This window comes from Schistocerca gregaria, chromosome 2 (assembly GCF_023897955.1).
Source record: "Schistocerca gregaria isolate iqSchGreg1 chromosome 2, iqSchGreg1.2, whole genome shotgun sequence".
NCBI classification, from domain to species: Eukaryota; Metazoa; Arthropoda; class Insecta; order Orthoptera; family Acrididae; genus Schistocerca; species Schistocerca gregaria.
In genome coordinates this window covers 380,883,722-380,899,208 of record NC_064921.1, presented here as the reverse complement: position 1 = coordinate 380,899,208, position 15,487 = coordinate 380,883,722, and the positions used below count along the sequence as shown (strand labels likewise).

The window sequence follows — 15,487 nt, the reverse complement described above, 5'->3', positions numbered from 1 at the left end:
TGAGAGTGTTTAATATTTCAGGAAAAACAACCACTTTTTTTACAATAGTGGATGACATTAGTTGAAACAATCTATGATTGAAGCTATGAACCTTCTTCAGAAAGCAGTGCAGGAAAAAATTACTCAGATGCATAAACCTTATATTACAACTGGTGAGACTGAGAAGGTAATAAGAGAAATGAAAAATAAGAATTCGATTGGTGTGGATATGAAAAGTTATTCTTGAAGTTCCTCTCACATATTTAATGACTAAAATAAAGATACTGTCCCTAATGGACGCAAAAGATAATTGTTAATCCACTGTTCAAAAAGGATGATAAAGCTGAGGTTTCCAACTGCTCGTCAGCTTCACTGCTAACAAGTCGTTCTAAAATCGTAGAGAAATTTATGTTCAAGAGAATCATGATAATCTTAATAAACATAATACCCTTAATGAAAAACTCTTGGATATCTGAAGTGTATTTCAATTGAACACTTCATTTTCTTATTTGTCTACCAACTCCTCAAATCAACAAACAAAAAATTGTTACCAGTTGGAATCTTTTGTGGTCTGCCTAGAGCATTCGACTGTGTGGATCACAAAATTCTATTTGCAAAGGCTGAGCGCTATGACTTCTATGGTAAAGTAGGGATGTGGCGTGATACATATCTAGATGGCAGAAGGTAGTACTGAATAATTCTTCAATGGCAACTGCTTGCTCTGGTTGGGGCACAATGAAATGTCAAGTACCACAGGGCTCAGTGCTCTTTATCAATGATATTCCGTGAGGTATGACACAAAAACCACACTTCACCCTATTTTTAGACAACACAACCATTATGGTAGAGAAGATACCAAACTGCATTCTAGATAAATCTGTGAGCATTAAATTTAAATAAGCCCTAGACTGGTTCCCTTCAAATGATCGGTCCCTCAGTGTTAACAAGACTCAGTTCATTCAGTTTGAAACAGCAAACAAAACTGAAAAATGTTGAAATAAATGTGTGGTGACAAAGAAATGTTGAAAATTGAGTCCTCCAAATTCCTGGACTTACACATTAAAAACGCTATAAACTGGACAGTTCACATCATCGATCTATGTAAAGACTGAATTCGCCAGGATTTGTCATCAGCTCAGTTTCTTCTGTTTGTGACCTGGAACCAATCAAAGCTGCATACTTTGGATATTTCCACTCACTTATGACATATGGCATCATGTGCGGGAAATTAGTCATGGGCAGATAATGTCTTTATTGCATGGAAGAGAGTCATCATAATTATGAGTTGAGTGCAACCTAGATGCTCTTACAGAAATTTATTCAAACAACTGCGGATGCCATATCAATACATTTATTTAACTAACGTGCTTTGTGAAGAATAACCATACAATTTACAGAAAAGAGAGGAAATAATTATGATCTTCACAAAGATATAAAAAAATCCAGTATGGTACAGAAAGGAGTATATTATGCAAGCATAAAAGTATACAGTAGACTCCCAGTTCATGTTAAATTAGTTATTGGAGATAAGACTAAATTTAAAAAAAAGAGCTAAGACTCAGCTTTTTTAATAGTTCTTTCTACTCTTTACAGAAATGTTTCGAAAACGTGTAAAAGTTATCGAAATGTTCAAATGGCTCTGAGCACTATGGGACTTAACAACTGAGGTCATCAATCCCCTAGAACTTAGAACTACTTAAACCTAACTAACCTAATGACATCACACACATCCATGCCCGAGGCAGGATTCGAACCTGCGACCGTAGCAGTCGCGCCTAGAACCGCGAGACCACCGCGGCCGGCTATTGAAATGTATTTAACTTTAAACATTCCTATAGGAATTGACAATGTGGCTTTGGTACATCAATTGTTGACGGTATGATTTCATATGAATTAGAATGAAAGCCTTATAGTTTATTTGTATAACCATCATTGCTACTATAATCTGTATTATTATTTGAACACTTGAACATCATGTATCTGTTTGCATATGATGTGGATTGTAGGCTTCGTGACCATTTACATATGGTTATTAATGTCATAATCTGACAGGTTCTGTATCCTAGCGGTACACTCGCATCAAATATCCGTGGAACTTGAAAGTAAAGAAATAAAATACCGCTTGTATATACGCTGGAAATCTCGTTCTATAAGAAGTATTTTAGGTACTCTGCCCTTATTTATGGTTCAATTTTCCAGAAACCCAGTGGATACACCAGCCAGTGAGAAGAACTTGTAACTTGTCAATACAGATATACAAACTAAGTGGTGTTTTCAGTATGTATTACTTTTATACTTGTGATTCACACTGAAAGAACAGACATTTCTTTAGGGTGGGGTCTCAATATATACTGTATGTACCGGTGCTTATGTTTCGAAGAGTTATCTATTGTTGAAAACGTATAAAACTATGAAAAGTCATACAAAATATTTTTTCTATTAAAGCAATAGATGAATATTAAACTGAACGATGGATTAAAATAGTTTCATAAAATACTACATGAATACTTGAAGACCATGAATCCATGGATTTTAGAAACGAACTGTGCAGCCACTGATTAAGATGCTGTTGCCATGGCAACAGCAAAGATATACTGTCCGTGACCAAACAGCTGTGAACATTGTTTTGACATCTGGGAGAGAGAGAGAGAGAGAGAGGCGGCTGGAAATTAATTGGCGCCGTGTGCGTAGGAAGCAACCTATAATGATTGTAAGCCTTACACAGAGACCAGTAATACACAATCCGCGGTGAAACTCAGTTTGAATTCTCGGGGAACTAATAGACGAGATGGGCATTGTTTGTAATTTGTAACAAGCAGACAGTATAAAGATATCCAAAAATTAAGTTGTACATCTCTCTTCCGGAGTGATACAATGAAGAGTATTAACAATTGAGACTGTACAATAAGCATACGCACGTAGAATGGTCAAACGAAGATTACAACCGCAGAAACAGGCGACGCCATTGCCTGTGCAACCCACAAGACAGTTAAAGGATTCATTAAGGGAACAGAACCATAACTTATCGTCGTTCGAGAAATACGTTGGTTTCTCTATTTCCGAACTGAAAACATGGGAACGTTTTGTAAAACTGTTGTTCAAACCCACAGACCCTTCGTCGCTTGGAGTTGTACGAGCACTCTTTGGTACATTTGCGATTTACAAATTGGTTCTTAGAATAATTTAAACATTACAGGCTCCTGCACAGCATCGTTTTACAGGGCTGCTGATGGTCTTAGATATACCAGAGGAAAGAGGTCTCGCAGATGCAGATATCCGTTGGGGGAATCCAGATGAGTGTCGTTTTCCCTTATTCAGCAACCTTCATCCTTTGCCACTGGAGTGGATGTGCATCGTTTACCTCGTTATGTGGATTGGTAATCTGATTAAATTAAGTTTTTTTCCTACTTATATGCAGTATGTGTGAGTTTTCTGAAGTCTCATGTAAGGAAAGTGAACTGCTTAGGTAATTATTTTGCTGTGTTTTCAACATTATATTGAAAGACAGTGCTGTAGCCGTTCTTTTTTTTTTTACAAAAAGTTAAATTAGGTTAGTGCCTTGCACTGTAACGTGTTGTTTTTGTATACACAACCAGAAATGTTTTATTTTATATTTTTTTCTTATTTATTTCGTGTTTTGTCTGCATTTATGTATTATGTTGTGATTCATTTCATGACTTTGTAGCTTTGGCACACATTGTCTCATGAAATCTCAGAATAAACAAAAGAGAGTAAGGATGTTGATTACAGACTATTTGTTCGTAAAATCATACAGGTGGTTTATGAAAACCTCACAAATGGCAGCTTTCGGGCATTCCATTGCACAGGAGATATCATACCGAAAAGTATTGGTGGTTGTTTGGGAGTATTTTCTGAGCATTTCGATATAAGGGAGCCATGGTCTCCAGTGGCTTTTTGCACAATAATAATGTAATTATGATGTATTCATGTTGCTACCTTAGTCACCATTGTTTCTGCAAAAATACCATCAAAATAGTGAAAAAGCCTGTAACAGTTACAAAAGCATAAAACAGAGGTTAATGCAATAAACCTCAGATAAAACACAAACACTTGTATTACAGTGCATTGTGCTGCCCCTCCATTGTATGTAATGAACCTATAAAAAAGTTGCATACTAGCTCAATTTTCATTAAACGTATCCATACTACTATGTACCACTGTTAATGGACAACTAACATTGTTGGGGAAAAGCTAACCAGATACAGGGAAAGACAGTAATAAATGCAACTTTGTGGGCAAAGAGTGAAGGGTATGTTACTATTGTCATTATTGTGATTTAATGGCATAGATTTATTTCTAAATGAGACACACAGCTCACAGTTAACCTGGCTGTCTTTCAGCAACTGTATATAAGTTTCAATGGATAAACAACACAGCCAACTGGTTGCAAATCATTGATTAATAGATTGACCTAGGTTTAGACTCCTCTAAGGATGTCTCCATGAAAATGAAATGTTAAAAGCTGTAAAGTTACTTTGCGAGACTTCAACAGTCAAAGTTTAGAGCAGACATGTTCAAGTTAGAAATTAAAAATGTTCTAGCCTTGGGCATGTATACTTTGCAAGGAACTACATCTGATGGACACCATTTAATGAAGAGATTAGATGTGTCGAAACCTAGGTCAATGTGTTGAACAATTACTTGCAGACGGTTGGTGTGTTATTTTTCCATTGAAACACACAGCTCATACTGTCTATATTTGCACTGTTGCACAGATGTTCTCAGTTCAATACAAATACAAAGACAAATGGGGTCAAGAAATCAGATGAAACTCAATTACTGTGGAATGAGCCTCTGAAGACCATAGCTCCCACACGTTCCTAAAAGTTTCTTGATGGAGTTCGAGTACAGCCTGTTTACTAATTATCATGATGCCTGGTTTAACTTGGTTGTAAAGTTATGTATATTAAAAACAAGGTGCTGGAAATGAACTGATCTTGTTCTAAACATGGATTTCTTGTCGAGTGGTTTCTCCCAAGTGAAATGTGCAAAGGTTATTGTAGTGTACAGTAGAACAACTCCATCTAATAAAGAACTGTAGTTATTCTTCTTTTAAATGTTTAGAAAATGGCAAGAAACCATCCTGTCATGTTTAAAAATGTAGAAGTGCACAAATGAATGAAAACCAAAAAACAGAGGTTAGATCTTTTTATTCCATTTCATATAAATGAGAAAAATCTTTATTCTTGCCTTTACAAGTTCTAGTTCTCTGTCTATGTATGTACTCTGCAAGCTACCTTATGGTGTGCAGAGGAGTGTACTTTGTGTACCAATGTCACTCCCCAGCACCACCACCACCACTATCATCTCTTCTCCTCTCCTCTCCTTCTCCACTCACAAATTATTTGTGGCAAGGATGATTGTTGGTAAACCTCTGTGTGAGCTCAGATAACCCTGATTTTCTCTTCCTTTTCTTTTTGCAAGATATACACAGGAGGTAACTATACTTTGGTCGATTTGTGTAGGAACTTAAATTCTTGGAATTTTAGTGGTAAACCATACCATGATCCACAATGCCTCTATCACAGTGGAGTTGATTGAGCATCTTTGTGACACTTTTGTGTCTACTAAATCCAGCTTTAATCAAATTAGCTTTTCTTTGGATCTTATCTATCTGTACCAATCCTGTGTGGTCTGAATCTTAGACTGGTGAGCAAGTACTGCACTAAAAGCATCTCCCCTTGGCAGCTTTTTTATGTCGTAACACTGTTGTCGTTAGCTGTGTATTTGTATCCTTTTCTTGCCACTAAATTAGAATCCTGTTATTTTTGTGGCCAATTCACAATGGCGGATCAAGCCAATAAGACTTATTACTTATTCAGTAATGTAATAAAATATACAGGAAAGAATTGTGATTCCTGTTGGACATATAGAAGTAGGATAAGGATGCACTGAGTGCTTAAAACAAAAGTTCATTTAGACATCTCATACAAGTCACTGCCAAAAGTAAGGGGGTTATGAGCAATGTAGTGTAGTGTGTGGCAGAATGCCGCACGAACAGGAGGAAGACAAATGTAAAAATTGTTAAGATGCTAACTTTGATAGTGACTGTTTTCAACATATATATGTTCTAGCCTTTGGACGTGTACAAAATATAAACTGTTTTCTATTATTTCCAGTACCTTTTGCAGCATAATGGACCTGTGTGCATGCATTTTCATTGTGTCAACAAAGCTAAGTCTGCTAGTATATTAATTCTCAATCTGCTTGCTTACTGTCTGTGTGCATGTATAGTTGGGAATGTACAGCTGCTGCCAGTACAGAGTTCTGTATTCAACAATACAGGCTTGATGTCCATATGTAATAACTGCACAATTTGCACAACAGTTTGTAGTGAGTAGTGCTAGAACACTGAAAAAGTATTGATTAATGACACTGATTCAACTATGCTGCTATGGGCTGCCTACCAGATTTCAGCCTACTTTACTTTCAGGAGTCTAGCAAAGTTGCTCCTAAACCCTCAGATTCCAACAGGTGTAGACAACATTGGATATATATGTTATTGACCCTATAATAAATGACCACATCACTGATAACTATGATAATAATAACAATAACATGGATGTGCAATGCATATCCAGATGGAAGAATGTAATCTGCAAACTTCTGATCTAGTGACTGGCTTATTTTATCTGTTGTGCTGTAATTTCACTGTCCATCACAATAGCTGTAATTGATAGTTTATTGAGTATGGTAATTTATATCTATTTCTTGGAAACAGTGAAAGATGTAAATGTAAGACCAGTGCTTTGTAAGATCCCTGTTCTGTGGAAATCCAGTTTTCTTTCTCCAGGAACTTTGCACTTAGTTACGTAACCTACCCTGTAATGAATAAACAAAAATAATCAATTTTTTCATCCAGTACAGTCCCCAGCAATCAGTTTATCCTTCTCAACCAAGCTCTACTGATTTTCCTAAATCTCATCACTCCTCTTCCTTCCCCTTCAACTCATCTGCCACAAGGAGCCACTGGCTCCGAAAGCCTGCACATTTTAATACCTTCTATATGTGTGTTATTCTGCCATCACTTGATGAGTAGATTTTCATGTTAACTGAATCTTCCATTGGTTCTTGGTAAAAGAGTAGATTTCCTATAAAGAGTAAATGTGAATTTGATTTTAAACAATTTTTTTTATTGATATCAAGTTTTGTGTGCTTTATGGAGGAAACTCACTGATATGTTTCATGCTGCAGGTGTCCATTCTTCATTTCAGCTGTAAACTGTTCTGTGAATTTATGGTTTAAACTAGCAAACTGAAAGACCAATTTTAATTTGTTGGTTGTTTATTGTGAATGTTAGCTCATGGGGTAACACTGCTGCTTGTCCCCAAGTTAATGATACAAATTACAAAATGTGAAGTATTCTTCATTATTAGTATTTTACTGTAGGTATAGAAGAATTTGGAAGTTACCAGTGTGGTTGAAGAAAACTTGGCCTTGATAACTTGCATGGATTTTGAAGTCACATGGGATGAGTGGGTTGTAGATATCTATCTCTAATGACACTCTTAAACATTATTTTCACTTTAATGTGTACTCCAGTCATTGTACAATAAAAACAGATTTTGCATCAAAACTCAACTGACCACTATGTTTTCATCCTAGGAGTGACAGTATTGTTTGTTAGTTCATTGTCAAGCACACAATTGTAGCAACCATTATCTAGTGTTACTGGCTTCTCCTGCCCAGCCATATACTTCAATTGGCAGAGGTTTAATTTCTTTGATTTTTTAATCAATGTTATTGGTTAAATCCCATAATTGCAGAGGGAGGCTATATTACACTGATTCATCTGTGAACCACACATGTTAAACAACTGTGCAACATAGTTCCTCCAAGTTTAGATTTGACATTAACATCAAATGTCGTACTCTTTCTGAATTTTGTTCATATCTTAAAAGATACCCTCATCACATACACTTAAAGAACAGTAAAATATAATCTAGAGGCTGAAACAACTTAATTTGGGTGATACAACAGAATCTTCCACCATGAATTGGCAGAACCCATAACACTTTCAGGTGATAAAAGAAGTATTCAATACAAAAAGGGATCATGAGCTTACAAGTTACTGGCTCAGTGAAGTTGGAGGAAGGCTATGTGCACAAATTATAATCAAGTCAGTAAGTTATGGGATATTAGCATTCCACAAACCAACACAAGGCATAGCAATTATGTGTAACTAGAAGGTTTCCAAGTGATACTGTGAACAGTGATGTGAATACAGGGTGTACCGGGCAGACAGGGTGAATAAAGGTGCCATATGTAATGGTTCTTAATCACTGGCATTCTGAACATCAGCATGAGGTGTGATGCTCATACATCACTGTAAAAGTTCTACTAAAGCTCTCCATATTGTGGATCAGGACAGAAAGCATGGCTTGTGGTAATCCTTCCCATTACTGGGCAAGTGTCCTCTGAAGATTAGCAGTGATCTGTGGTGGCAGAACTAGGGCTCTGGCCCTACAAATTAGAGTACCACATGCTTGTGTAATTGAATTTAAGTCTGATGTCCTCATGTTGCAGGTACAGAAAATCAGATGTTGTAATCCATCCAATGGAACACATGTTGATGCACAGCTTGAGAAAGCTGCAGATTGTGTTGCAGAATTTCACTCCTGTTATTCATCACAGTACTTTAAGGAAACATAAGCAGTGGCACTTATGCTAACATGATTTTATCCCAGGCAAGAAAACCATATTGGTCCCTTTCTGCAATCTTATACATATTGTAATGGGTTCTAGATGTGTCTAGACAAACATACGCAAAAATCACTCTTCAGGCCCAAATGTAACTCATATGTGAATTTGACTTTACCCCACAAACAATGATGAAGATACCACATTTCCCAAGTCATGCATTACTTTTGTGTGAGAGGAATGTATATAATAATCTTTTAAGTGAAGCTGTATATTACGCGAGCTACTATAAGGTGTCTTTGCAGGGCAGGTGATCGGCCGGTAGGACATTGTCAAGCACTTAAGGCAAATTAATAACTCTCATTTTGGACAGTAGTACAGAGTCAGCATTGTCTGTATTGCTGTTGAATGGGTCCTTCACTCTAAAACTTTCTCTACTGTGTCTCAAATACACGCAAAATTCACTAGCAGAATCATTATATCCAAGACCACTACCCACATGGCTTTTTACAGGCACACTAAGCTCTGATATTGGCATGCCACTTACATTGCATGTTTCTGTGTCAACCTGCAGTGGTTTAATCCATGCACTATTGCCACAAATAGGTTTTTGTGTCTCTAACATATCCCTAAATGTACTGAGAAAGGTGTACAAAACAGTAGAACCTCAAAATTTTATAACTTTTTAGTAGTACCTTTATTAATATGGACCAATTGGTGTGAAAAGGGAGATGTTTTATGTATAGGTGTTTGAAATGGGAAAAAAATTCACCCCATGGATCAGGAAAAATGTGAGGTGAAAGAGACCTGGGACATAATACTGATCTAATACCTGTGAGTCCAGCTTCCAGCTACAAGGTCATTTTGCATATGTTTCTACTGAATATAGTGATGAGTTGATAACAATTTTTGTGTTGTCTACATAATTTCAAGTATCACATAAAGATTAGATTAGATTAGTTTTTCGTTCCATAGATCCATGTTGAGGAAATCCTCGTGGATGTGGAACATGTCACCTTTTTTTTTTTTAATTTTTTTAAAGCTGAAATAACAATACTAATAATATAAATATGTACAACACATCATTTGTTTCTATTAAAAAATTCGTCAATGGAGTAGAAGGAGCTGGCCACTAGTAAGTCTTTCATGCTCCTTTTAAACTGATCTCTATTTGTAACTAAATTTTTTATGTTTGCTGGCCAATTTTTGAAGATGAGTGTTCCTGAGTAGTGGACCCCTTTTTGAACTTCATGATAGTATATGTTAAACAGAATTATGAGGTGTTCTCTGGAACAATGACATAGCTGAAATACATTGAGATAGGGGTACTGTGTCAAACGTTTTAAATAGTTTTTTTTTTAAATTTATTTCAAACTCTTATACAGGGACTAAGTTACAGTCATGCAAAAGAAATATTGTGGTTTCAGAATATGTGATACGATAGTGTAATTTGTAAGATTTGCTGACAGTTTTGGGTTTCAGTTGACATCCCATACAGAATGCATGTTATTAGCATCCAGAAACCAGAAGCAAAATCTAGAGTTCAGATTGAAAAATTTGGAAAGATTGAAGCATGAAGATTTTGAAACAAGAAGGAAGGAGGATTTTTTAGTTATTACCCACAAATATAAAAATGAAGGAGGAGTACTGTAGAAAGTTGTTGATAAAGAAACAAAGGCGGAAAGCAGGATATAAATAGAAGATGGAGTAAGAAATAATTTAAAAAAGAATGAGGAAGCAAAAGGGGAGTTAAGTGATGTAAATTGAGACACTAGTAGGTACGAAGAGCCAATTAAATATTAAAAGTTCAGTCTTTGTCTTTGGGGTTTAGAAGCACTGAGGCTGGGATGAAGTTTCAAGGGGCCCACACATTGAAGTAAATATCTGTGCACTTTGTGTTACATGGTTTTCTGATATACACTATGTACAATGGTAATTCATTACAGGTTTACCCAATATTTTGTATTGTAGATTATTTATTTATATTCACAACACCTGATTATGCAAAAAAGTGAAAGTCAATTAAACATTTTAGTTAAAACTTACAGGTTGGCTAGTTCTTTTTTGTTCTCACTAGCTTCCCTGTTTTCATAGCATTTGTTTTACTTTTTGCAGATTGGAATACCTTATACTGGAAAGGTGTGTGGAGCATGTTTTATAAGGGAGTGGCCTTTCACAAGTAAGAACCATGGGGTAAGAGAGCATGATTAAGTGTGTTATAGGCATAAGGATATTGCAGTGGTTTTCATAGAAGGTGGTAGGGGAGCTGTGGGTACAATTGGCAGGGATGATTTCATTCCAGACCATTATTTGAGGATGTCCTCCAATTGTCATCCTGGTTTCTTAACCAGTTACAGTCAAGGGGGGTATTGTACACAATATTTTTGTGGAACATTATTTAACTAAGATGGAGCTGCTGCAGACTTAGGTATTTGCTTGCACAGAAGTTCTTCTTAACAGTTTTGAGATTTGAAAGCACCCGTGAGATTTCTCTCTTCACCATCAATTTTTCTCTTGGGCCTGGTAGTAACAAGGTCACTATTATCTTCTTACCCAGAGTGAGCGCTGATTTAGTTTGATTGATTGACATGTTTGTTGATACATAATTATTCATTACTCAGATTCAGAAATTGGATGTGCTACTTCTCTAAACTGAGTGGCTAAAAATCATGGATAGATTGTCTCATTTACAGTTATGCCTTCTATGATCCCTTAATGTCTTGGCCAGATGCAGCTTATAGCGTGACACATCTGAGGGATCTGTTGTAGGCACTCCATCACAAATTTGTTGATTTTTAATGTGGGATGGAAGATGGTGCAAGGTGGAGGGTCATAGTATACTGTAGGCTATTTGGGATTACACAACAATTTGGGTTTCTGAGCTCAACAGTATATAATGGATTTTCAGTAGGCTACAGCAGAGATAATCTTTTCATGCACATAAGCCACAGCAAAGGACAACCTCAGATGTCTGTGAAACAGACATAGTGTCTCCTCCTCAGGGTCATACAGGGTGATCAATATTGGATGTACTGTTAGTCAGATTACCACTGATTTAAATGTGGCCATGAAACTATTTCACCTAAGACTGTATGGAGACAAATATGCACTTTGAGGGTATCAGCAGCTGATGACAGACCTCTTTTTCTTTGCTGACACTTATCACTGAGTTCAGCAACTGGTATAGACCTGTGAACATCATGGTATCATGGGAGTGTGTTTGTGGGGTGTGTGATATGGCCCGTTGAATCTTGGTTTCAATTATATTGAGCTGAGGAACATGCGAGAGTATAGTGTGTGCCCCAAGGAGCTATGGATCCTGTGTCAACAAGTTTGTTTCCATATAGGAGATGGCTGAATTATGACTGTGTTGTATTCACACATTTGTAATTAGAAATTGTAGCTCAGCTGCAGGGAATTACTTCTGGTGGCCCACGTTAACTTCTCGCAATCCAACAAAAGTATGTCTGGTAGAGAAGTATTGGTTGACTGTCTCTTATTTAATGTCTCTTAGATGTCGGGAAATACCTCCAGTGTTCTTTGTACAGTGGATGAGATTTTCTTTAGCTGTTGCCACTGATAAAAAAAAATCACATTTTTAAAAAAATTCCAGATTGATAAAATGTTTGCTGACCTAGTATGGATCTCACCAATTTTCAAAATATATCTTTTTTGAGTAATTATTCAGAGTTTGCTGTTTTATTGTTAGATCCCAAGCACATAGACTCATTATTGTGAATACTGTATCTGTAGGAGGTGTTCCAAAGACATATATACTTCCTGGCGCAATACTTGGCTGCACTTTTCCACAGCCATGACAGGTTTTTCAATTTTGGCTCTATGAGACCACAGACTACTAAGACAAGTAAACTCTTATGATATAATTTTATATGGTCGTAGAATCTTTACTCAACCCTAATAAGTTTGCTAAATATAAATATCACCCTCCTCCTTGTTTGTACAATAAGTAATTTGAACCTTATATTCAGTCTAATTGAATATCCAGATAACTCACATTACTTTCTCTGCTTATATTTGATTTCTTTATTATGATCAAAGGACTGATTTCTAATTGACTCTTAGGTAAGAAAAGACAGATCACTGCTTACAGTAAAGCAGACACCTCAGGTTGCAGACAGGCACCATTAAAAGACATTTACATTTTGGGCCGAGATGCTGGAGTTGGTGGTCGTGTGTGCAAGAATGTGCTTGCTTGTGTGTGTGAATGGTGTGTGTCTCTCTTTTACTGATGGAGGCTGTGGCTGAATGCTTTATGTAAGTGTCTTTTAATTGTGCCGGTCTGCAACTTTACATCCATTGTTTGACTTTTAGGTAAGTAATTTGGCTTCAGTGGAGCAAATGAAAATTTTGTTTATTCACATTGACCTGTAAACTTGTCCAAAACAGTTCTGATGTTATCTTCCAATTTCATACTTTCTGCTAGTGGGAGTAGATAATCAGCTTAAGCTATTGCACCAAGATCTTTGCCATCATGCTGGTTATGTAAGGACCAACAGGGTAGCATTGTGATTAACACACTGGACATGCATTTGGGAGGACAGTGGTACAAACCCACATCTGGCCATCCTGATTTAGGTTTTCTGTGATTTCCCTTTATCATTTAAGGCAAATGCCAGGATGGTTCCTTCTCCATCCTTTCCTAATTCGTGCTTGTGCTCTGCCTCTAATGACATCATTGTCAACAGGATGTTAAATACTAATCTCCTCCTTCCTCATCCTTTAATGGAAGGATATAACCAATAATTCCATATTTTATACGTAAAATATGTGCCTACATGCTGGCCCTCAAGGACAACATAAAGTTGAAGTTTTCAAAACTGATACACCTGTGGTTACAACAGCCTTGACAACTATCATACAGCAACCACGGACTAGTCTGTAAATGTGAGGGCAGTGGAGATTATCAGAGATTGTCACAGACTTCTGGAAGATCATATCAGCCACAATTCAAAACATGTTTTTATAGGCTGCATACAAACAGTTCTGCTCCACATTTTGAACTTCTGTATGTTTAACAAATACAATGTGTAATTATGTGGCAGTCTGTCACTGAGAAGTTTTCTGGTATTTTACCCATTATTCCAATTAAGCAGAATGGTCCTAGTCTGCTTCTTTCCTTGATATAATGATTTCTGTGCAGTTTTACAAATATTGAGCAATGTGCCTCTCTGAAGACCATTGTGAAGCTCGTTTAGCATGAGAGCTAACTTATTTCATAGTTTCTATTTAATGTGTAACATATTCTACTTTCTCCACTGCAAAAGATTTAACTCATAGGTGATACTTGTAATAATAGACTAAACTCTCCTTTATGTGATTTTACACATTAGTGTCCTCTTGACTGTAATATTTCAGGAGAAAAACACATTTAAATAACTCAGCAATGCCTCACTAGATTCTAATTATAGTCCCTTTTCACTGTAGAATGAACTGTTGGAGATTTTTTTCCAGTGATAATTTTGTGATGAATTCCCAACAGTATTTAGTTGACCCTTATTAGCTAAAATCTGCAGCCTCTTTCTTCAGATGCAAAAACTTCAGTGACATTCAAAAACTTGTAGAGAGTAATAGCAGCGAGAAGAAGAATAATAATATTTCACTCTTGGATAGTCCCCGTTGGCTGCAGCACCAGTCCTTCCAAACACTATACTTAGCAAAGTGACCAAATCATTAGGGTCCAACATTTATGGAGGGGGCTTCAGATCATCACCTGGCAATCCAGCTATACATAATTAAGGATCTCTCTAAATCACATAGGGCAAAAGCTGAAGTAATTCTATGGAAAAAGAGATGAATGATTTCCTCATCCATGTGCAATCCAAATTTGTGCTTAGTATCTAGTGATATCATCACTGGCAAAATGTTGAATTCTTATCTTCCTTTCAAATGTCAAGGATGAAGGTGACTCAACAGACAATCCTCTTTATTTTAATTTGTAGTATGATGGTTACTCTGAAAATTTTGCTCTCTCTTTATTCATTTTGTATATTGTTCAGCCTATGATCACAGTGAAGTGCTTCATAAATTTTAGCACTATTGTGTTCCCTTGGGGACTCGTATTCTTCCACCTTTGCACTAATAAGTGGCTTCAAATCCTCAACAGCTCTTGTGTGGTCACGGTTACTCAAGACTCTTCAAAGTATTCGGTATGCTGTTTGATTTTCTTAAGAACTATGTTTTTTTACATAACTAGTCAAGATGAACTTCTGAAGATTCCATTTGTTTTGGTTTGAATCTATAAAGTCCACGTTGGTGATGTGGAATATTTACTTATTTTTGTCTAGATGGTACACTGAAAGAACCAAATACTTGAGTGAGTTTTTGAAATTCTTGAAGGATGGTGTTCTCCAGACCATAAAAATTACCCCATACATATTACCATGGGTTGTAATTCACAGTATATCTGTAGCATTCCTATGCTGTTTGTGCTCCTTGAGTTGTACTAAATAGTCAACAACTTTGAGAGTTCACTTAGAAATAAGTGGGTATTAATTTGTTGAAGCTTGGAACTGGTTAGTGCCAGCAGTGTTTTGATACTATAAGATGTGAGCAAGCTTCAGTAAAATATTGTGAGTGTCTGATTAAGGGATTTTGGTTTAAACTGCCTTCATCATTACAGTGGTAGAGCCCTCAACCTTATGGATACTTATATACCGAGAAATATTAAAGTAAAATGGTTGATAGTGGACAGCCTTCCAAACTTTGTTTAGGCTTGCAGGGATCTGGCTGGGTGGACAGCATAGATCCATTACTCTTGATGATGTTATGGATATTCATAATAAAAAGAAGTAATAATAAAACTTCCAAAGGTTTGGTTGGTGCATTG

At 36.5% G+C, this 15,487-nt stretch overlaps 1 protein-coding gene across 3 annotated transcripts in view; it reads left to right on the top strand.

Annotated features, from left to right (window-relative positions):
• The first annotated feature begins 2,546 nt into the window (after positions 1-2,546).
• LOC126320553 (vitamin K-dependent gamma-carboxylase) overlaps positions 2,547-15,487 on the top strand; it is an 80,321-nt gene continuing 67,380 nt past the window's right edge. Inside the window, exons 1-3 of one of the 3 annotated variants that reach the window (XM_049994020.1) lie at positions 3,037-3,125; positions 3,201-3,356; positions 10,756-10,819. In XM_049994020.1, the coding sequence (XP_049849977.1) occupies positions 3,246-3,356; positions 10,756-10,819 (175 nt within the window). In that variant the 5' untranslated portion in view covers positions 3,037-3,125; positions 3,201-3,245. Of the gene's footprint in view, positions 3,126-3,200; positions 3,357-10,755; positions 10,834-15,487 lie in introns of those variants that run through there. The other 2 variants (XM_049994012.1, XM_049994027.1) reach the window with 2 other exon arrangements.